At 41.1% G+C, this 22,153-nt stretch overlaps 2 protein-coding genes across 2 annotated transcripts; one reads left to right on the top strand and one right to left on the bottom strand.

Annotated features, from left to right (window-relative positions):
* Positions 1–5,594: 5,594 nt before the first annotated feature.
* si:ch73-390b10.2 (Golgi pH regulator) lies at positions 5,595–11,565 on the top strand. The gene is made up of 14 exons (XM_063888116.1): positions 5,595–5,835; positions 6,658–6,717; positions 6,852–6,955; positions 7,036–7,142; positions 7,279–7,380; positions 7,529–7,649; positions 7,815–7,895; positions 7,993–8,102; positions 8,224–8,312; positions 9,882–9,974; positions 10,169–10,264; positions 10,547–10,636; positions 10,761–10,826; positions 10,922–11,565. The coding sequence occupies exons 1-14, from the start codon at positions 5,794–5,796 to the stop codon at positions 11,126–11,128; spliced, it is 1,368 nt and encodes a 455-aa protein (XP_063744186.1). The 5' UTR covers positions 5,595–5,793; the 3' UTR covers positions 11,129–11,565.
* pdzk1 (PDZ domain containing 1) lies at positions 11,558–17,811 on the bottom strand. Its single transcript, XM_063888115.1, has 8 exons — positions 17,573–17,811; positions 16,289–16,498; positions 15,329–15,542; positions 13,997–14,323; positions 13,714–13,910; positions 13,018–13,242; positions 12,627–12,944; positions 11,558–12,066 (listed from the first exon to the last, which is right to left on the bottom strand). Exons 2-8 carry the CDS (start codon positions 16,493–16,495, stop codon positions 12,022–12,024), a joined length of 1,533 nt encoding a protein of 510 aa, XP_063744185.1. The 5' UTR covers positions 16,496–16,498; positions 17,573–17,811; the 3' UTR covers positions 11,558–12,021.
* Between the last annotated feature and the right edge of the window lie 4,342 nt (positions 17,812–22,153).

A 22,153-nucleotide genomic window follows, 5' to 3' on the forward strand; every position in this document is an offset into this window, starting at 1 on the left:
AAAGCAGAGGGTCTCGACGGACCAGACTCAGGCGACAGAAGTTGGCTTTGGGGACGTGGAATGTCACCTCTCTGGGGGGGAAGGAGCCGGAGCTTGTGCGGGAGGTGGAGCGTTACCAGTTGGATCTGGTGGGGCTCACCTCTACGCACAGCGTCGGCTCTGGAACCTTACTTCTGGATAGGGGTTGGACTCTATTCTTCTCCGGAGTTGTCCAAGGTGTGAGGCGCCGAGCGGGTGTGGGGATACTCACAAGCCCCCGGTTGAGTGCCGCTTTGTTGGAGTTTACCCCAGTGGACGAGAGGGTCGCCTCCCTACGCCTGCGGGTCATGGGGGGGAAAACTCTGACTGTTGTGTGTGCTTATGCACCAAACAGCAGTTCAGAGTATTCGGCCTTCTTGGAGACCCTGAAAGAAGTCCTGTATGGGGCTCCTGAAGGGGACTCCTTAGTCTTGCTGGGAGACTTCAACGCACACGTGGGCAATGATGGAGACACTTGGAGGGGCGTGATTGGGAGGAACGGCCCCCCTGATCTGAACCGGAGTGGTGGTTTGTTACTGGACTTCTGTGCTAGTCATGGATTGGCCATAACAAACACCATGTTCGAACATAAGGATGCTCATAAGTGTACTGTGGTACCAGAGCACCCTAGGCAGAAGGTCCATGATCGATTTTGTAATCGTATCATCGGATCTGAGGCCGCATGTTTTGGACACTCGGGTGAAGAGAGGGGCGGAGTTGTCAACTGATCACCATCTGGTGGTGAGTTGGGTCGAGTGGCGGGGGAAGCCTCTGGACAGACCTGGTAAGCCCAAACGTGTAGTGCGGGTGAACTGAGAACGTCTGGAGGAGTCCCATGTCCAGGAAGCCTTCAACTCACACCTCCGGCGGAGCTTTTCAGGCATCCCTGTGGAGGCTGGGGACATTGAACCAGAGTGGGCGGTGTTCAAAGCTTCTATTGCCGAAGCTGCGGCGGGGAGCTGTGGTCTCAAGGTCTTAGGTGCCTCAAGGGGCGGTAACCCTCGAACCTCGTGGTGGACACCGGTGGTTAGGGAAGCCGTCCGACTGAAGAAGGAGGCCTTCCGGGATATGTTATCCCTGGGTACTCCTGACGCAGTTGCAAGGTATCGACAGGCCCGAAGGGCAGCAGCCTCAGCCGTGGCCGACGCAAAGCAGCGGGTGTGGGAGAAGTTCGGAGAAGCCATGGAGAAGGACTTTCGGTCGGCACCAAAGTTGTTCTGGAAAACTGTCCGGCACCTCAGGAGGGGGAAGCAGGGTACCATCCAAGCTGTGTACAGTAAGGATGGGGCGCTGTTGACCTCAACTGATAGTGTGTTAGGGCGGTGGAAGGAACACTTTGAGGAACTCCTGAATCCGACAACTCCGCACTCTATGTTAGAGGCGGAGCTGGAGTATGAAGGGGGATCAATTCCAATCTCACGGGGGGAAGTCACTGAGGTAGTTAAACAGCTCCACAGTGGCAAAGCCCCGGGGGTGGATGAGATCCGCCCAGAAATGCTGAAGGCTCTGGGTGTTGAGGGACTGTCATGGTTGACACGTCTCGTCAACATTGCGTGGAAGTCGGAAACAGTACCGAAGGAGTGGCAGACCGGGGTGGTGGTTCCTCTCTTTAAAAAGGGGGATCAGAGGGTGTGTGCCAATTACAGAGGCATCACATTACTCAGCCTCCCCGGGAAAGTTTACTCTAAGGTGCTGGAAAGGAGGGTCCGGCCTATTGTCGAACCTCAGATTGAAGAGGAACGGCGTATGACCGGGTTCCCAGGGAGATACTGTGGGAGGTGCTGCGGGAGTATGGGGTGAGGGGGTCTTTGCTCAGGGCCATCCAATCTCTGTACTCCCAAAGCGAGAGCTGTGTCCGGGTCCTCGGCAGCACGTCGGACCGTTTTCCGGTGAGGGTTGGCCTCCGCCAGGGCTGCGCTTTGTCACCAATCATGTTTGTGATATTCATGGACAGGATTTCGAGGCGTAGTCGTGGGGGAGGGGGTTTGCAGTTCGGTGGGCTAAGGATTGCACCACTGCTTTTTGCAGATGATGTGGTTCTAATGGCTTCATCGGTCTGTGACCTTCAGCACTCACTGGATCGGTTCGCGGCCGAGTGTGAAGCGGCTGGGATGAGGATCAGCACCTCCAAATCTGAGGCCATGGTTCTCAGCAGGAAACCGATGGATTGTCCACTCCAGGTAGGGAATGAAGCCTTACCCCAAGTGAAGGAGTTCAAGTATCTCGGGGTCTTGTTCTCGAGTGAGGGAACAATGGAGCGTGAGATGGGCCGGAGAATCGGAGCAGCGGGAACGGTACTGCAGTCGCTTTACCGCACCGTTGTGACGAAAAGAGAGCTGAGCCAGAAGGCAAAGCTCTCTGTCTACCGGGCCATCTTCATTCCTACCCTCACCTATGGTCATGAAGGATGGGTCATGACCGAAAGAACGAGATCGCGGATACAAGCGGCCGAAATGGGATTTCTCCGCAGGGTGGCTGGCATCTCCCTTAGGGATAAGGTGAGAAGTTCAGTCATCCGGGAGGGACTCGGAGTAGAACCGCTGCTCCTTCGCGTTGAAAGGAGCCAGTTGAGGTGGTTTGGGCACCTAGTGAGTGCCACCTAGTGAGGATGCCACCTGGGCGCCTCCCTAGGGAGGTGTTCCAGGCACGTCCAGCTGGGAAGAGACCGAGGGGTAGACCTAGGACCAGGTGGAGGGATTATATCTCTTCACTGGCCTGGGAGTGCCTTGGAATCCCCCAGTCAGAGCTGGTGGATGTGGCCAGGGAAAGGAAAGTTTGGGGCTCTCTGCTGGAGCTGTTACCTCCGCGACCCTGACGGAAAAGCGGGAGAAGATGGATGGATGGATGGATAGCAAGCAAAGCCCGTGAGCAACGCTCGCTAGTACAGGAACTAGCGAGTGTTGCATTTCAATCGAACTAGCGAGCAATTGACTGGAACTAGCGAGCGTTGCATTTGACTGGAACTAGTGAGTTTTGAAATTGACGGGAACTAGCGAGCGTTGCAATTCACTGGAACTAGTATGTGTTGAAACACAGTGGAACTGTTGAGCATTGAAAATGACGCGAACTACGGAGCAAAGCTCGTGAGCAACGCTCGGTAGTACAGGAAATAGCGATGATTGCAATTGACTGGAACTAGTGAGCGTTGCAATTGACGTGACCCAGCAAGCGTTGCAATTGACTGGAACTAGTGAGTGTTGCAATTGACTGGAACTAGTCAGCGTTGCATTTGACTGGAACTGGCAAGCTTTGCAATTGACTGGAACTATCGAGCGTTGAAATTGACTGGAAGTGGAGAGAGTTGCAATTGACGGTACTAGCGAGCTTTGCAAAAGACTGCAACTGATGCGCGTTGAATTTGAGGGGAACTAGTGAGCGTTGCAATAACTTGCTACCGTTGTAATTGAGGGGAAATATAGAACAAAGCTCATGAGCAACGCTTGCAAGCGTTGAAATTGACGAGAACTAGTGAGCAAAGCCTGGTCTGCTGTCCTTTTTTTCTCATGTTCCTGTATGACACGTTCTTCCTCACCCGGTCTGCTGTGCTCTCTTTCTCATGTTCCTGTAACACACGTTTTCCCTCATCCGTTCTGCTGTCCTCTATTTGTCATCTTCATGTAAGACATGTTTCTTCTCTCTTGGTCTTGTGAACATTTAAATAACCTTGAAAATACAGCATCATTTTCACCTGGTATTATAATGTATGTTAACCTTGATATATTCATGAAAGCATGTATTTCATCCAAACTGGCAAACACAACCTTCTCACAAGTCCTTAAAGTGTAGAGTGAGTGTCAGGGTAGAACTTCATTTAGAATTCAAGATCAAAGTCAAAGAGGATGTCATCTTGAAGGTTCCATTCCAAATAAGGAGTGAATGACTATGTAACAGGAAGTAAAAATGTACCCATGCTGTTGCTAAGCAACGCAATTCTGTTGAGATAATGTTAAGAAATGTAAACATCAATCAATACATTTATATATCAAAATACTTTATTAATCTTAAAGGGAAATGGAACATGTTCTGTAGAAACCCATGCTGGCAGACAATCAGAAGACAGTAAACAGTGTGTTTGCGTTTTCAGTTTCTTTTTCCCACTTCCTGTCTATATTCACTCCTATGTGTTAGCAGGTAATATAGACTTAAAGAGCCCTCAGAGCAGATATAAACTCTCCTATTTTTTTTATAAGAAGTTATTTCGAGGAACAAATCGGTTTCCTGTCGGCTCATTTCCTCTTCTTATTGGTGCGAGGTCACAAAAAGCAACTAAAAGTAACTCGAAACAACATGCAAAATGTGTAGATCATATCTCTTTTTCAGTAAAAAAATAAATAAATGTAAATCATAAGTAAAATACCATGATGACAACTGGAATTTTAATTTTTAATTTTTTTATACTGCAGTTGGTTAAGGTTTAAAGACTAGCAATGCACACACAAGAACTTCATGATAACTCAACCTAAATTGGAATTTATCAATGGATGCATTGTATATTATTTTCTGGAGTATAACAGAAATTACACTTTGTACAGTGTCAATTTATTACACACATTATTTATACTTTTTAAAATAATAGTATTTATTCATTATATGAAAAATAACAATCAGCTTGATAACCCACATCTTGAATTGCATTTATGGATGAAAGGATTGTCTTTTTCTATATCATGCTTGAATCTAAACATTGTTCAGTGTTTTTTAGAGTTTTTTTTGTTGGCAAATGTTTGCCTATTCCAACAATTGTTTATAGTTTCTCTTTTACAATAAAATGATTTTTCATTCATAAGTATACTGATAATAAAAAATGTTTTATTTTTTATACAAAAAAGTTTGTGCACATTTCTGTGTTTTTGTGCAGATACAGATTTAGTTGTGACTTTTTTTCAGTACCTTAGAGTACAAAGAAGTTATGAATGACTTTGACCTTTTAGAGCTGCAGAAAATATACCTGTAGACAAACAAAAAAACCCTGCAGACAATAGGCCAGCAGACCTAAAGACTTGAAGACATGCAAACCTGTAGATCTTTAGTCCTTTAGCCAATTGGTAGAGCCATAACATGAAGCCCACAGTGCCTTCTAGAGTTACTTTCGATGGACTGCTTGATCGGAAATGTGCTTTCATGTTCGGCTAATTTTATTGTTAATTAATGTTTAATGTTTAATGTTTCAGGTCAGACTAATGTTGGAGTACGTGTTGGAAGAAATGCAACCAAAACAGTCTTTATTTGGCAGAACATTTTGTTTTTATGATCGAAATGTAAATTGGGACGACAATTATTATTATAATTATTATTATTTGTAGTAGTAGTAGAAAAAGAGGTTATGAAATGTAGCATTTTGAGGGTTTGTCGCCCTCTGCAGGTACATATGGTAATTACAACTCTCCCTCTAAATCCTCCAATCCCCCCCCCAAAAAAACACAGTTTATGATTTACTAATATCTAAATAAATATGGAAATGTTTTAAGTATGCTATCATAAAATCTAAAACCGAATAATTTAGTTTTATTTTTAAAGTTTGAATCGTCACAGTTTTTCGACGGAAGTGGATTCGTCGGACTCATTTAGATGACGTACTTACATGGGCTACCGTTGCAACTTGACAGCTGAACATCAATGCTGCTAAAATGAGCTTATTGGCAACATTATAAACATTTAAAACAATTTAAGACCTATTTGTTTCTTACTTCACTATGAATTGAATCTGTCCTTGACCCTTCTTTAGGCAGACGGTGATTTTTATTGCGGATTAAAGGCTGTTTTACAGACATCATCATGTCGTTTCTAGTGGACTCAGTCATCATGTTCACCTCACAGGTAATCAAGAGTCTGTGAAGTCAACACATTGTTGTATTTCTTTAACTGAAGAAGAATGTACCTTGCATGTTGTAAGCTAAAGTTATAATCCATATTTTCAAAGCTTTATGACGATCTTCAACGGCAGGTTTCTTGTTCTTGTTGAGCCCTGGCGAAGTTTTGATATCTTTCATCTAAATTCCAAAACGCTGGGAAGTTAGATTTAGGTTTCTTATTTTACAGACTATTCCCTCAGTTTGAAAGACTGCCTACCTAAAGGGTTTTACTTAATGACCACCAATAAACGTCACAAAACTATCGGTATTTTCAATATCTCCGTGCTATATATCTCATATTCGTGAAAATATTGCTTCAAAAATCGTCATTAGTTTGAATTGATTGTCAGAGACAACACAAATGAAAACCATAATATATATTAACTTCCATGTCATGTGAACCAGTGACTTCAAATCCATACCCGATATTATTACTATACTGGACAAATAAGACAACATTTATTTTACACTGGATTTTGTTGCTTCTTATAATTTATATGAATATTCTTCATCAAAAGTATGCTGATCTTTTATAAAAAATCTGTTGCTGAGTCATGTGTAAGTGTGCTGGGATACAAAATGAAAGCAACTGAATTCAACTATATTATTATTTAAACCTGTGCTTTTCAGCATTTCCTTTTGGAAAAATGTATCAAGCACAAAGCACTGTAAATCTTAGGGTAATTCATAGAGTTGTTTTTGTAAATGAGCATTTCTGATGGAAAAATGTGAGAATGTAATCTTTAACCTCCCTCTTTCCTCATATGTCCCATTGATGCCAAAACAGGTGCTGTTCTTTGGATTTGGCTGGTTATTCTTTATGCGCCAGCTGTTTAAAGATTATGAGGTACAGTAGTGATCCTGGATGTGTTAGCATAATAAGTGTCCCACTGAGAGACATTTTCAAAGGCATTTTCATTGCCTCATCACCAATACAATTGTAGACATTGAAGTCCTGAAAGTGTTTGTGTTTGTTCACAGATACGACAGTATGTTGTCCAGGTGGTTTTCTCCATCACTTTTGCCTTTTCATGTACCATGTTTGAGCTTATCATCTTTGAGATCCTGGGGGCCTTAAGTAGCACGTAAGTACATTTTCTGTATACAATAACCTTTTATTTCATTTTTGAAGATGTAAATTATGACCTTCATGTGTTTTCCACAGCTCTAGGTATTTTCATTGGAAGTTCAACCTCTATGTGATACTGCTGGTCCTAATCTTTGTGGTGCCTTTTTACATTGGTTACTTTGTTGTCAGCAACATACGTCTGTGTAAGTAAAGCTGATTAGCTGTGTATTGACAAAAACAAAACTGTTACTAAACGATAAAATGGACAGCTATTTTTGAAGGATTTCTTTTTCCTGCACATTATGTCACAGAAAGCTGTTTTGTTTATATCTGTTGTAGTGCAGAGACAGAAGCTTCTGTTCGCTTGTATGGTGTGGTTCACCTTCATGTATTTCTTCTGGAAATTGGGTGACCCATTCCCAATCTTAAGTCCCAAACATGGTGAGTGTGCATCTTTCTCCTCTGGGCACCTTTATGCCTTATTTATGCCTTTTAAAAGAAAAAATGTGATAGGCCTTTGTAGAGAGTTTTGAAAAGCAAGTGACCCATGGTGTTACTGTTTTCAGTCAGTTGTGTTTATTTTGTTTAGGCATCCTGTCCATTGAGCAACTGATCAGCCGTGTTGGTGTGATCGGAGTGACACTCATGGCTCTGCTGTCCGGGTTTGGTGCAGTCAACTGTCCGTACACATACATGTCCTATTTCCTCAGGTAATTTCAGCTGTGTGATTTCTCTGGCTTTACCTTAGCAGCTGTAACTCACAGCCTTTTGATTGGAGTCATTAATGCATCAGAAGTTACCATCCCAAATCATATTCCTGTTCTCTAGACAGATGCTGGCTTTTATTTGATGCTTCCCATTTGTTATTTTCACAGAAATGTAACAGACAGTGACATTCTTGCCCTGGAAAGACGGCTGCTACAGACTATGGACATGATTGTCAGCAAGAAGAAAAGGCAAGTAAAAAAAAAAGAAAGATTTATTATTATACTTTTTTAAAATAAAATAAATGAAAATAAATTATTGTGCCACTGGTATTTGTTCTGTGTGTAGAATTGCCATGACACGGAGGCAGATGTACCAGCGTGGGGAAGACCAGAACAAACAGACAGGATTCTGGGGCATGATCAAGAGTGTAACCTCTACACCTCCAGGCAGCGAAAGTATCCTTCACACTTATTTTGAGTTTAACCATAAAGTCTCAATGTTAAGCTTTTACTAGATGAATATGTGCTTATTGTCTGCAGTATTTAGAAGATGTCAGCCTTGACTTTTTCCCTCCAGATCTTTCTCAGATCCAGCAGGAGGTTGATGCTCTAGAGGAGCTGAGTCGGCAACTCTTTCTGGAGACTGTGGACCTTCAATCCACCAAGGTAAAGAATACGCACGCACGCACGCACGCACGCACGCACGCACGCACGCACGCACGCACGCACGTACGCACGCACCTACAACACACACTCACTCACTCACTCACTCACATGAAAGCACAAGCTACTGTGCTCCATTTTTCCATGAAGAAACATAAATAGACGTAATCTAAAACAAGCACAGTTTAAAAACACCCCTCTGCTTAACGGAGCCTTGGTTAGTTTCAGCTCATCATCTAGCTGACCGCCTTGGGACTTTATAGTTCAGGTTCTGCCTCACAACTCTCATTCTTTCGTTCTAAGGCCGCAGGAGGGATCTGTTTAAAGTGAAAAAGCTAAGATAAGAGAAGGAACTTGTTTGCTTACTTGTTTGCCATATCAATTAACACGTGATGATGTGTCGGTGTGCTGTTGACGTGGCAATAAGCTAAACATATTACACGTTGAACCTACTTTAATTGTTATAGGTTTTATGAGCTGTTATTATTTTATAACTCCTCGTAAGGTTCAATTTAAGTATAGCACATGTTGCTGCTTATTGACTAGCAAGACCCATCCCCATAACTATCTCTCTTCATGTTATCAGTGTAGAGTTTTCCCAGCTGTAGACCTTGTCCAGGTGTGGCTTTGTGTTTCTCTGTAGTTGTTACGCACCTTGTACGTGTTTGTTGTTTGTGCCTTTCCCACCCCCTCAGTTGATTATTAGCAAGTAGTGCAGTTCGTACTGGTGTGGGGGGGCAGGTTTAAAAGCAAACGAAAAAGGTAAAGAGAAAACAACTGAAAACTGCAACTTTAAATCCCATTTACTAAAAAGGTGGTAGGGCTGTGTTGTTATCCCACCATTGAGTATGATCAATAATTGAGTCCAGCTTTTTTTGTGGAGTTCCTGTCTGGTTTAGTCTCCTTTAATATCTGGGTTTGTTTAAAAGGGCTTCCTGCAGCAGTTACTTACAATAATTTGCTTAGACTTAACCATACATTAAAAATCCTATAATAGAAAATGCAAAAAGAGACTTTAAGGCTCTGAAGTCTTTATTCTGTGAGTTTGGTACAGTGAGGTTCCCCTCTCACATTTCACAATCATTCTATGGAAATAAAAATGTCAATTATCTTGATTATTACTGTTTCAACCACAGAGTACCTACCTAAACTTTACAGAAACTGGTACAACACAAACATGACTTCATCATTTGTAATATATAAACAAGCCAGTGTCTGTACAATCCTCCTCCTCCACCAGGCTTATTGCCACAATATATATTTCATCACATTCAGTATTGCATCACAGGACCGGATACAATTAATAAATTAAAGATATACCTTTGATAGCGTATTTTCAGCTCTACTCTTGGTCTGTCACATGAGTTAGTCCCATGAAGTTGCCCTTATCAGTCCTTTCAATGGTTTTACACACAACTAAAAGCCTGATAACTTTCGCTAAACTGAAATGTAGGCTTGTAACCACTGGGCTATGCCAAGTACCTCACTTCTATCCATACACACTCATTTGAATTACTTCTCTTACATGCAATAAATGATTCACTTATTCCAACCACCTTTCCTTACCTTTAGGAGCGAATTGAGTACTCCAAGACTTTCCAGGGGAAGTACTTCAATTTCCTCGGATACTTCTTTTCCATCTACTGTGTTTGGAAAATCTTCATGGTGAGACCATTAACAATTCTATTCTGGCAAAGTTTTTTTGTCACTCACTCTCATACACACATACAGTCGGTAATGTAAGCACTGAGGCCCAGTGACATGATCACAATTTGCCCTTTGGTTTTCTCCATCGTTAAAAATGAAATAGAAAATGTACTTTGATTTACTTTTCACAATTCATCTTCTGTCCATCATAGGCCACAATAAACATTGTGTTTGATCGAGTTGGAAAGACGGATCCAGTGACGAGGGGTATTGAAATTACAGTGAACTACTTGGGCATCCAGTTTGATGTAAGACACACAAACACACACACACACACACACACACACACACACACACACACACACACACACACACACACACACACACACACACACACACACACACACACCTTCCACTGCAGTGATCCTGGTCTTGGTCGCTTTTAATCTTTTTCCGTGTAGGACATTATTTGATTGTTTTGTGTCCTCAGAATACGGGAGAATGTTCAAATTAAAATAATCGATGAATGAAGATTGACATGATCTATCCACACTTGTCTTTGCTTTTGGTCTAATCTTCTCCCTTTTCAGGTAAAGTTTTGGTCCCAACACATCTCTTTCATCTTGGTGGGGATAATAATCGTTACATCCATCCGTGGCTTACTCATCACCCTCACTAAGGTAAAATGATCCCACCATGACCATACATGTTGGAACGGCTAGAGATCTTGAGGCTAATACATGTGTGGGATGCATTGTGATTGATACCTTTTAACCAACCATTTCATTATTCTTGGTATTTTAGTTTTTCTACGCAATATCGAGCAGCAAGTCCTCCAATGTCATCGTACTTGTCCTCGCTCAGATCATGGTGAGTGAGCTGCTTTATAGTTATCTATTACCAGAGCACAGCCTACAAACACCAGGTCAACCTAAAATGTCTCTCTGTGTGTCTCACTCCACCAGGGGATGTATTTTGTATCATCTGTTCTGCTGATGCGTATGAGCATGCCGCTGGAGTATCGCTCTATCGTGACGGAGGTTCTGGGAGAGCTGCAGTTCAACTTCTACCACCGCTGGTTTGACGTCATTTTCCTGGTCAGCGCCTTGTCCAGCATCCTCTTCCTTTATCTCGCCCACAAGCAGGCGCCAGAGAAACAAATGTCCCTCTGATCCCCCTACATCTCTGGATGTGACTCCTGAGCCCTTGGTGACTTTGAATCTGGAATTCAGGGATATCCAGGAACCTGATTTTTTTTATATATATGGGGCATAATTATCTGGACTGCCTGTTCCTGAATCAGGAATAGCTAATTGTTGGATACTAATGATGGGGGAGTATTGGAGCACTACTTAAAAAATGTTGTTAATTCAACATACATTTCAAATTCAAACAATGACATTTTGCTCTCTGGCCCCTATATTATCATTATATTTGTCTGAACACACTGGAGTTGTTCTGTTCACGGCACATCCCTGCCTCTCTCTTACTGAAGTGAAAATGGACTGAGGAAAGATCATGATGTAACTCATGGTCTCCTTCATGACAGAAAATGTGTAATTCAATAATTGGGAACAAAAAGAAAAGCCTATAAAGTAAAATGAATTCAGATAGTTTGTGTTCATTTATTGTGTTTAATTATTTGGACATTAAAAAAGGCAGATCTTTGCATAGAGAAACTAATACATAACATTCCCCAGTGTTACTGGCAACAGGAATATTGTTAGCTTAGGTTCTGTTGCTTGTAGATATCTTGGTAACACAAGTCATCTCAGGTTTTGGCAGACATTATACATTAATAAGATCAATGCACATGCTCATTAACAAAAAGGCTAGATCTACTATTTGCATCATGGGAAGAAAAAAAAGTATTCAAGGACACTTTTTACATGGTTGAGATATTGACAATGAATTTCAAAAGTCTTTACTGTCCTTTATCCACGTGAATTTCCTTTTCTTCTCTGATATCAATTGGATGTGTGAAGCCCATAGAGTTGATTGTTTAAAATGACAATGGATCAACATTAGATAGACCAATCGGAGAGCGTCTCCTTGTGGTAGCTTCTCAGAGTCTCTCATCAAGACTGTCTTGAGATGAAGATGATTTTGTCTAGAAGAGAAAAGAAGGAATATTTGAAATATTTTACAATTTAATAGAAATGACATACATGCAATGAAACTCGGTCTAGTAAAGATGCAGCAACCACAGCTAAAACCAAGAATTCGAGTACAGATAGACACATGGGAGGGAAGGAGATTATTAGATAAACTATTTACAATGCTGAACATCTTAGCTTATTTTGTTTGCATGCTAACATTTGCTAACTGGCACAAAGTAGTGCTCAGGCTCATTACAGGTAAAAGGCCATCAAACAAAGTATTTAATCAATTAAAATAGTGACGAATGGATTATGGGGATAAATTCCAATAAGTTCTAATTCATCCTGAGGGGGTCAACAAAATGTAATGTCAATACAGTCAATGTATGGCCAAACATTTCACTCAAAACCACAAATATTTCATGATGTTTTTTGAGGAACTGTCAGAGGATCAACTCAGTTATTAGGATTTATTGTTCGGGGGATATCTGTTCCAAAGTGTATGTCAATCCAAAAGTAGTAGGGATATATGACTCTGGAACAAAGAACTGGACTGACAATCAACACTCACCCTCTCCCGCTCTTGTTCAGTTGGGCTTTCAGGTCTGGCCTCCTCTTCATGTCTCTCTTCTTCCTCTGGAGTGTCTGCAGTGTGGACCTGGACATAAGATGTTTCCCCAAGGAGCAGGCGTGTGATGGACACTCCTTTAGCTTTCAGTTGGTCATAGACACTCCTTTTAGCCAGTAGCATCTCCAGAGAGCTGCCACTGCTGCGGATCATTTCCACCACCTCCTCGTGGCTGCTCTGCTCCACATTCACTCCGTTCACCTCCACCACCATGTCGTCATCCTCCAGACCCGCCCTGTCAGCCGCTCCACCGCTTATCACCTGAAACAAAGTGTGTCACCACATTGATCTGCAATTGAAATGACTAAATGGCAGGCATTCCTTTAACCCTTACCTCCTTGATGAATTGTCCAGAGATCCCCTGGATGCCGTTCAGGTGAAAGCCATAGCCTGCCGCGGTCTTCTCCATCCTACACAGTTTAGGCTTGAGCTCCTCCTTCCTCGCCTGAACAGGTGTGGTTGGCCGCACAGGAGCAGGTAAATTCAGGGCTTCTGTGTAACTCGGAGGTGAGCTTGAATCTCTAGTCTCCTCCAAGAAGAGCATAGGAGACACTTTCCCCTGTGAGGGAAACAACAATGATGTTATATTGACCAAGGGTTCCCACATATTTGAAAAAGCATATCCTTACTACCATTTTTTTCTCTTGGATGAACTTTTCAACCTAAATTCCCATTTGAAATCATGTTAATACCGCTTAAATACTTTTAAATTACATTTTTCTTGTTAGTGATCTTGAAAACGTACAGAAAATGAGCAGTAGAAAACTGGCCCAATCCTTATACTGCCAGAAATGTAAACTTACCAGTGTAAAGCTGACTTTTGTTGTGCTTTTACTTTGAAACAATAACTCTTTGCAAACTGTCAGAATCAAATTATAGTTATAAAGGCCCAAAAGTTAACATGGGTGGAAGTACTGGACACAATACTGGAGGCTTGTTTTATAGTTGCAAATTGTGGCCATATGTAGATGTGCACGTTGTAATGATACAGCAGACTTAATTTATAGCATATTAGGGTAGCCTGACTCACCTTCTTATACATTTGGTCTGTGTCTTTGTCCACCACCAGGAAGCAGCATTTATTTCCACTCTGCCTGATCATGTCCACCACCTGCCCATGGTTGCAGCCGTCCACCTCCTTGCCGTCCACAGCTACTAGTCTGTCCATTTCCTTCACACCCTCCCTTTCTGCTGGGCTGCCTCTGGAAATGTCCTTCAAGAAGTGGCCTGCATGGAGTTAAGGAGCACACTGTTAGATGCCAGACATCTCTCTGCGTTAAAATACAAGTGATGTGTAATATGAATGGCCTTACATTTTTGGGTTGTGTCCTCATTGAGCAGGAAGCCAAAGCCATCAGTTCCTTTGGTAATTTCAATGATGCATGGCTTGTGTGGGAGATGCTTGGCGGTGGCTAACCACGCTCCTATCTTCTTGTTCTGGTAGTGCCTGTCTGTTTCCTCGTCCACAAGCAGGAACATGATGCTGCCGCCAGACAGCTTGATCTTCTCCACTACTTCCTCATGTGTGGCGCCTTCGACACTCTCCCCGTTGACTTCCAGCAGGCGGTCTTTGACATTAACCCCCGCCCTGTCAGCCACACTTCCTTTCATCACTTCTGTCATGAACAAACCCGGCGCACCTGGAGGATGTTATGGAAGGTATGAAAAAAAATTAGGATATATATTTAGACACTATATTACCAGACACCAGATATTTCAGGTGATGTTATCAACACAGTCATCTGCAGGCTGGTTGAAATTATAGTACCACTTTCTAATAAGACACCCCTTAATAATGCAGAAACCAATATTTGCATGAACATCCTTAAATCCCCGGGCTTTGCTAATCACTTGGTAGTTGGGTTACATCCACCTCTACTATGGCACTTGCTTTGCTTGAAATATTGCTCCAACCCTCCCTCTCACTTTGGACCTTCTGAAACCTTTTCAAATGTTTTGGGACGCCTAAAATCGGTTTAAAAATGTGGAACCCGAAGTGACACTAGATGGTGGAGTTTGCAATTACCTTTGTGGAACTGATAAACACTGAAAGGGTTACATTTGTAATATGAAAACACGGACACAACCACACCGTACAAAACATGTGATAGTGATCTTTGAATCACAAGGTAGCCATTCCCTGAAGCATACACTGCTCTATGGTCATTTCAAAACAAATGGGACCATCAGGATGTATTGAAGAAGAAAACAAGCAAGTACGATATAGTACCCATTACAAAAATGTTGACTAAGGTTTTTGCAAGAACACAGTGTCCTATAAGCTTGAAATTGCATCTCCTTGGGTGCGGTTGGTTGTGATGAGAAAAGGTTCTGTAGCACCTGTAACCACACCTAATGGTGATATTGCAAGTCTGGAAGTATGGACTTTTGTAGCGAGGTTAAACCCATTGCACGTCAGCAAAACTCTGATGTGTTAAAGACATTTGTGTAGTACCCCAAAGAACATGTCATACTGGAGGAGGATATAATATCACAAGTTTCTGATCTATACAGAAAAAGTGAAAATGTTATTTGACCATTAATAAAAAAACGAATAATTACAACTCCCTCCCACATTTGTAGATACATTTAACCATCCTCTTTTGGGCCTAAACTGTGATTCCCTAACTACCACCTCAGCTCACCTTTTTCTGACCGAATGGAAAACCCATAGCCTGAGCTGGACTTAACCAGGTAGCACAGTTTGGGTTTTAGATCCTGTTTGGAAGCCCCATTGGCCACTGGTGTGCTCTGAGGGTGGGACAGGTTCACTCCCTGTGCTTTAGCTTGCACGTAGGAATCTTCATCCAGGATGTGAAACGTGACTGTTGGTCCACTGTTTCTCACCATCTCCACCACCTGTCCCGGGGAAACACATACACAGCAGAAGGTCTTAAGCAAGATGCCTGTCACAGCATAATGCCATCAGTATATGGACACCAAAATGTATTTATAGGTAGTAAAAGACAGGTAAATAAAATAACAGAATACATGATTAACCTTTAAATAATACTGTTAGTTTAATTATTCAAATGTTAACATTTTAAAGAGGAAATATAAACTATAGAACTTTTCTTTAACATCCAATAGGTTGTTGTACTTTACCAACATCAGACGATGAATCAATTCTGTATCTATATGTAGTTTTGATACACATTTAACCATATATCCATTATTTATGATCATTATCTGCATATCATAATCTTGAGGAGCATGTACATGTCTCTTGTCTTCAGTGATGACCACAATGAAAACACGTTTTGGATTATTCGTGGGATCCTTGACATTCTGTGTATGATTTAGTATCTCTTCTCATAATGTGAAAGTCACCTGACTATTTATTCAAAAATGTTTATGTAGTTTAGTTAGCTTACTTTCTTGCCTGCTAAAATGGATATACCCATCTTGTTATTTCATAAGCAGGATATTTGAAATAGGGTAAGGCCTATTTTAATCAAACTCTGTTTTTGATTACTCTGAGTAATGGTGAAGAAAAATATTTAAAGCCTTACTTTACTATATTTCCTTTTGCATTTTCTGGGCTCCATGTCAGGATTTATTGTTGATAAATGTAATGCACTGCGGTAGTTCTACATCCTACTCACCTCTGAATGGGACAGTTCATCAACAAATTCTCCATTGACCCGCAGGATGCGATCTCCATCTTTCATGCCAGCCAGTTCAGCTGGACCTCCCATTTCCAGGCAGCGGATCAGGTGACCCTCTTCAGCGTGCTCCACCCTCAAGTAGAATCCAAATGTGTGACCCTGCCTCTTGGTCAGAGAAATCACCCTCGGCTTGTACCCGGCCATGTCCTAAGGTGGAGAAGGTAAAAACATAGACTCACAAATTAAATCTTGTTATGTCTTTTATCACATCATTTGGTGGTATGGAGCCTGTGATAAACAAAGAGGTACAAGTAAACAGGAAAGTGCTAAGTTAAAGTTATTAATTTAGCCTTTTATTCAAGGAGTAGCTGTAGATAGTGGTTTCTTAAATGACACTTAAATTCTCTCCTGCTGTCACTACTTTGACCATTTAGAAATCCTCATTAATCGGCAGACAACCCTAACCCAAAGAGGCCCTAGAAGTGCTGAAGGCTTCAGATGAAAAGTTAATCTTCCATGTTCTTGCGCTCCAGTGGCAGTTAATGGTTAAGAACTCACAAGCACAGCTGACTGCTTTGTGACACATCTCTTTAAAAAGACAGCCTGGACTTTGAATACATGCTAAGGATTGTGACTGCAATCATTTTACTGAAGTATATACATAAAGGAAACTCATAAAATGTGTGTATGTGCCTTCTGATAGATTAGATTAGTTAATGTAGGATACTGATGGTCCAACAGCTCTACCTGTGAACGGATGCGTCATCTCCCAACAAATATATGACCAAAATCATTTTTAGTTTGGATTTTTTTTGTAAAGACTTTATTTTACAGTATCTAACTTTTTTATTGGTTGCCGTCTCCTGCTAATAATATAATTGAAAAGGTGCACACACAAGCGGGCAGATTATAAAGTTAACTATCAGAATTACACTTGAGTTCATATAAATACACCCGTCTATATCGTCTTCAGGAAAGTTTACTCACTAATCCACTATGTTTACAGTAGAAGAATGTGTATTGTACTACTTGTTTGTAGTTTCCAAAGTTTTTGGCTAGTAATGTCTACATGCACTTATTACGTATGTGGCTAGCTCTACCAACAGGTTAACTTCTCCTATTTTCAAGAAACCTTAAGTGATAAAATGATCAACGTAAGGAAATATTTTTAATATTTCTAGCAATCTGACATGAATTGGAATTATATTATATATGATTATAAAGGCAAAACTATATACAGATTAGTAGTAGTGATTAGTAGCGTTTTGAATGCACACTCACCAGCTCGTCTCTGCTCAGTGTCCCAGTTCAAAGGAGGAGCTCACCTGTCACTGCTGTAATCTAATATTTCTTCAACCTGTCTTATTTCAACTCCTCCTCCGCCTCCTTCACCCTCTTGCTCTGTACACAGAGACTTTGACGGGACAAAGGTGCGCCTAAAGGCTGAGTTATTTAACAGTGTCTCGTGTCAGGAATGTCTCTGGAGGCGATGGCCCTTTGCAATCTGTCCACGAGATGAAGCATTCATCTGGTGGTCAAAGGTACAATGACGCAGGGGGCAATAAGCAATTTCAGGAATCATTATGGTATTCATATTACAGTCAGCAATACATTAAGGGAAAGGAATCATGTGTACTAATTTGCATAAATCGAATTGTTATAAATGGGAGTGTCTCGATTGTGTAACAGACTTTTGTAAGCTCATTCAAAATGATTGCTTATCTTAAAGCTATCCATTTTAAGCAACTTGAAAACAAGAAAACTAAATCTAATTTTGAGGTTTTTTTTATTCACTTTACTAAATTGTTATGGTATCCAGGGGGCAGTGTACGGTATTTTGCAGCAAGATATACAAACTGAAACAACTCCTATTAAACTTAACAGCCACAAAAAATCAAATCGTAAGGTGTCTTCTAACATGGAATAAATCAATGAATCTATTTTAAGTCAAATAATATCATAATTTGTCCCTGATAACAAGCCATCAGTGGGTTAGGGGTTAGGGTGTTTCAAAAGCCTTGGCAAACATCAAGGAAATTCAGTGATTCTATTTTTTAGTTGAACAGTAATCGCAAACTTAATGGATCTTTATTTATTTTCAGAACAACTTCTACATAGTTATGAGTGTTACGGCTGTAGTTCTGTTTTCCAGATTTATGGTTGGAGTGTTCTACTGAGTCCTGTGGCTATAAAAGTCTTATTACGATACTGCTGTCCTTCATATGGGACAAAGGTGACAAAAACTTAACTTAAGCCAAGCGAAACACATCTGCAACTGTAAAAGTGAAAGTATTACTGTGCTAGATTAGTGGACTTTAATTGTACCCTCATTACAATTAACAGGAGTCTGATCTTATCTGCCAACGCCTTCAGCGAGACTATTAATCTTCAGTTAAGGTGAAGCGATTACATTGGAGTGATAACAACAGTTTATGGTCCACATAGTCATCAGCAGTGCTTCCCCTTCTCTTTCAAACACAACATGGATTACAATCCTTCTTGACAACAATCTGTTGCAGTGACACTTTGGCTGCTTTGCAAAACCATGTTGCGGCCATCTACTGTTGTCATGAAGATTCATTCTTGAAATGTTTTTAAATGGATTTATACAGTATATTATTAAGTTGGAGACTCAACTCTTTTTGCTGATGTATCATAGCACATTGATCACTACAGTACTTTTACATGACATACTTTAGTACTCCTTATGTTACACTAACATTAATAATAATTATATATTCAACACAAATAAAACTAAAGCCAAAGATGCTACATTTTAAAAGAAATTACTTTTTCATTTTTTCTGAAATCATCCCTATATTCTGACAGCATGGCATGAGACGAATAGGTTGTGGAAAAAATAATGTTCCTCTGTCTTCATTTACTTTTTCCACATCAAACATATTAATCTCTGTGAGTCCTGTCAAATATTTCATTTCCCATAAATCCCTTGCAAAGCCCTTTTATCGATGCCTAGAAACCTGCATTAGCAGCACTTTTATTTTATCATACTCTTTTTGGCACACTGTTACACTTCACAGTGAATTACCGCCACCAGAGGTAATGTTTATCGACAGATATGCATACAGTAACCGTTGGTGGAAAGATTGCCAGATATCCATTACCATCCTCCCACTCTGCAGAAATGTGCATTATGCCCACGCTGTAAAGTGTATAGAGATATTGTGACATAAACAATACAGGAACCCTTATTCTTAAACATCACTCTACAGCACTTTGAAGATGCATTTACTGATTTATTTGCTTTGACCTTTTGGGAGAAGCGGAAACAAGCTGTGGACATAACATTAACATGTTATCACGTTTTGAGTTTATACTGTATACTTGTTGGCCACTATGTTACCTCTGTTTTTTGTCTCTACAGTAGCCTGTACAACTATATCTATAACTTCATCACTATAACGCTATGTAAGGCCATGGGAAGCTTCAGATTCAGGAGATGATTGTCTTAAGGTTCTGTGACCCCTTTTCGCATTGTCAAATTATGATGTGAAGTATAATGCTAAAAAGATGTATTGTAACCGCTTTAGGTAAAGACCAAATTGAGTTAAACCATAACTCTCTACCTCTTGTTCAGTGTATGTTTTCACCAACAGCACTCATGAAGGAAGGATGAGGGTGCAGGACTGTTTGCCACAAATTGAAAACAACTGCAGGAAATTGCAGAATCTTTGCCGGATCCAGGGCGTCAGTCTCCCTGCTTGTACACAAAGGCACTAACCCACGGGTGTGTGTACCGCTATAACATGCACTTACAACTGTTGATGGTTCGGTGCTCTAAGCTTACTGATGATAACACACACACCTCCAACCTTGTAGCTACGCACTCTCCAGCCCGGAGCCATGTTTGAACAATCGATCCCAGGGGTCTAGGAGCCACAACCAGAGAAGTGAGTGGAGACAGAAATGTTTTCAGCTTGGCTTAGCACTGGTGCATTCACTATCCATTACCCTCAGCCATCACCTTGTGTTTGCCTGAGAAAAATATTTTTCTGTGACCCGACTTCCTGGATTGATGAATCCTCTGTGCTCCAGGTGCTTATTTGATCTGAAACCTATTCTTAGTTTTGTGAACAGAACACACAAAAGTATGCATCTGCTGTATCTCCAGAGGATACAGACATTAGCTGGAAAATGTCACCCCAGAAGCTATTATCTCCAACCTGTCTTCATCAGCAGTGGAGCATCAGTAATCAACACGCCTTGCCAGTTTGTGATTACCGCACTCAACTGGGAGCCCTATTCTCTCTCTTCATCTTGATTGGCATCCTCACATGGCTTGTTTATCTGGGGTAAGTGGCCATGCACATGACCTGTCAGTATTAGCTAATTAGACCAGGAGAAAGATTAGAGGAGGGCCTCAAATAACGACCCCTTTTTTTCTCTCTGGGAGTCATTTGGGCATGCAGAGGCCAAGCCAGCCGGTCCCCTCTCTCCTCAGCAATAACACGCGACATTTCAACCTCCATAATGTCAGGTGGCGTGGAAGAGACAGGCTCTGCATTGCCTTGGAGGAAAAAAAAGCATGTAACCTGTCCTGGGTGGGCCAAAGGAACATATTAGCTCTATGGCTCATCTCCAGCTCAACACAACACCAAGGAGCAGCTGGACTAAACCCCATTATCTTAACCTTGATGAAATAATTTATGATAGGAGCTTTACAAAAGCATTTTTCTAATTAAAACAAAATTTTACACTGACCAGCCTTTAATAAATCATTAAAATATGTTTTGAACAGACCAGAAAAAAATGTAAGTGTTGCATTCATTAATACTATTATGATGATATACCAGTCCACTGCAAGGAAGAAACAGTATATACATTTTTATATGATAGGATTCAATTATAATGTGACAGAATGAAAATGATTTCAATTATGATAAGATATAATAACAAAGAGCAGACTGTCCGAGGTGCTTCGCTTGCAAAGGACTGCATGAATGCAACATGTATTTATATTTTCTGATGAGTATTTTCCATCAACACTGCTCTGTAACAGCATTTTTGATCGACAGACTGGAAGTGCACTCATACACCACACAGGGGCGACAGTGCGCATATAAAATCTCTACAGAGTCACACATCAGGAGCATGAGGTCACCCATCCATCCATTAGCTAAACCAGTTTATCCCTCAATGGTCGCGTGGAGGCTGGAGCTAACCGCAGCTGGCATTGGGAGAGAAGCCTGCTTCTCTTTGGTCAGATCTCCAGACTGACATACATCAATTCACCCACCCACACACCTTTGGGCAAAGTAGTATACGCCATTAGACTTACCTCCATGTCCGAGTATGTTTATAGTCTTTACTCGAATATGTTTTCAATCTCACTTACCTCGTTTATTAACATTGCTTCTAGTTTTATAATCGAAAATCTGAAATTGCACAGATTCTGAGTGTGTAAGGCCTAGATGTGACAAGATGATATTTTAACGGGACTAAGACAGGATAGCATGGCAAATGGGTTGTCACTCAAAACGCACTAAGCTGGGAAACTGTTATTCGTTAATTAGAATGAATGAACAATTAAGAAGGTTAATGTAGTGTTGTTGATAAGGCGCCTTCTTAATGACGTTTTATCCCCAACCCCCATGCTAGATGTTTCTAATTTTATAGCACCTTAAGTAATTAATTAACTCCCCTTATTAATGGTTTCATGATATTGTTTTATCCAACGTGTCAATAGCCTTACACGTTTCACACACAAAATGATATTTATTTCATTGTATGCTTTTAATCAAGGTTTTCTTTTTAATTCAGAAAAACAAAACTTTCTCATTAACACCTGTAATTGCCAAGTCTGTTTTAAATCTCTGTGCTGAAGTGTTTTCAAGTTAACAA

This window comes from Eleginops maclovinus, chromosome 7 (assembly GCF_036324505.1).
Source record: "Eleginops maclovinus isolate JMC-PN-2008 ecotype Puerto Natales chromosome 7, JC_Emac_rtc_rv5, whole genome shotgun sequence".
Taxonomy (NCBI): Eukaryota; Metazoa; Chordata; class Actinopteri; order Perciformes; family Eleginopidae; genus Eleginops; species Eleginops maclovinus.

Excerpts from the sequence above, each read along its gene's own strand:
- si:ch73-390b10.2 (XM_063888116.1), top strand. The coding sequence starts at position 5,794 with ATGTCGTTTCTAGTGGACTCAGTCATCATGTTCACCTCACAG. Across the intron at positions 5,836-6,657 it reads TCATCATGTTCACCTCACAG|GTGCTGTTCTTTGGATTTGG; the intron begins GTAATCAAGAGT and ends ATGCCAAAACAG. Across the intron at positions 10,637-10,760 it reads TACTCATCACCCTCACTAAG|TTTTTCTACGCAATATCGAG; the intron begins GTAAAATGATCC and ends TTGGTATTTTAG.
- pdzk1 (XM_063888115.1), bottom strand. The coding sequence starts at position 16,495 with ATGGCCGGGTACAAGCCGAGGGTGATTTCTCTGACCAAGAGGCAGGGT. Across the intron at positions 13,911-13,996 it reads TGAGGACACAACCCAAAAAT|GCCACTTCTTGAAGGACATT; the intron begins GTAAGGCCATTC and ends AACTCCATGCAG. Across the intron at positions 12,945-13,017 it reads CTGGACAATTCATCAAGGAG|GTGATAAGCGGTGGAGCGGC; the intron begins GTAAGGGTTAAA and ends ACTTTGTTTCAG.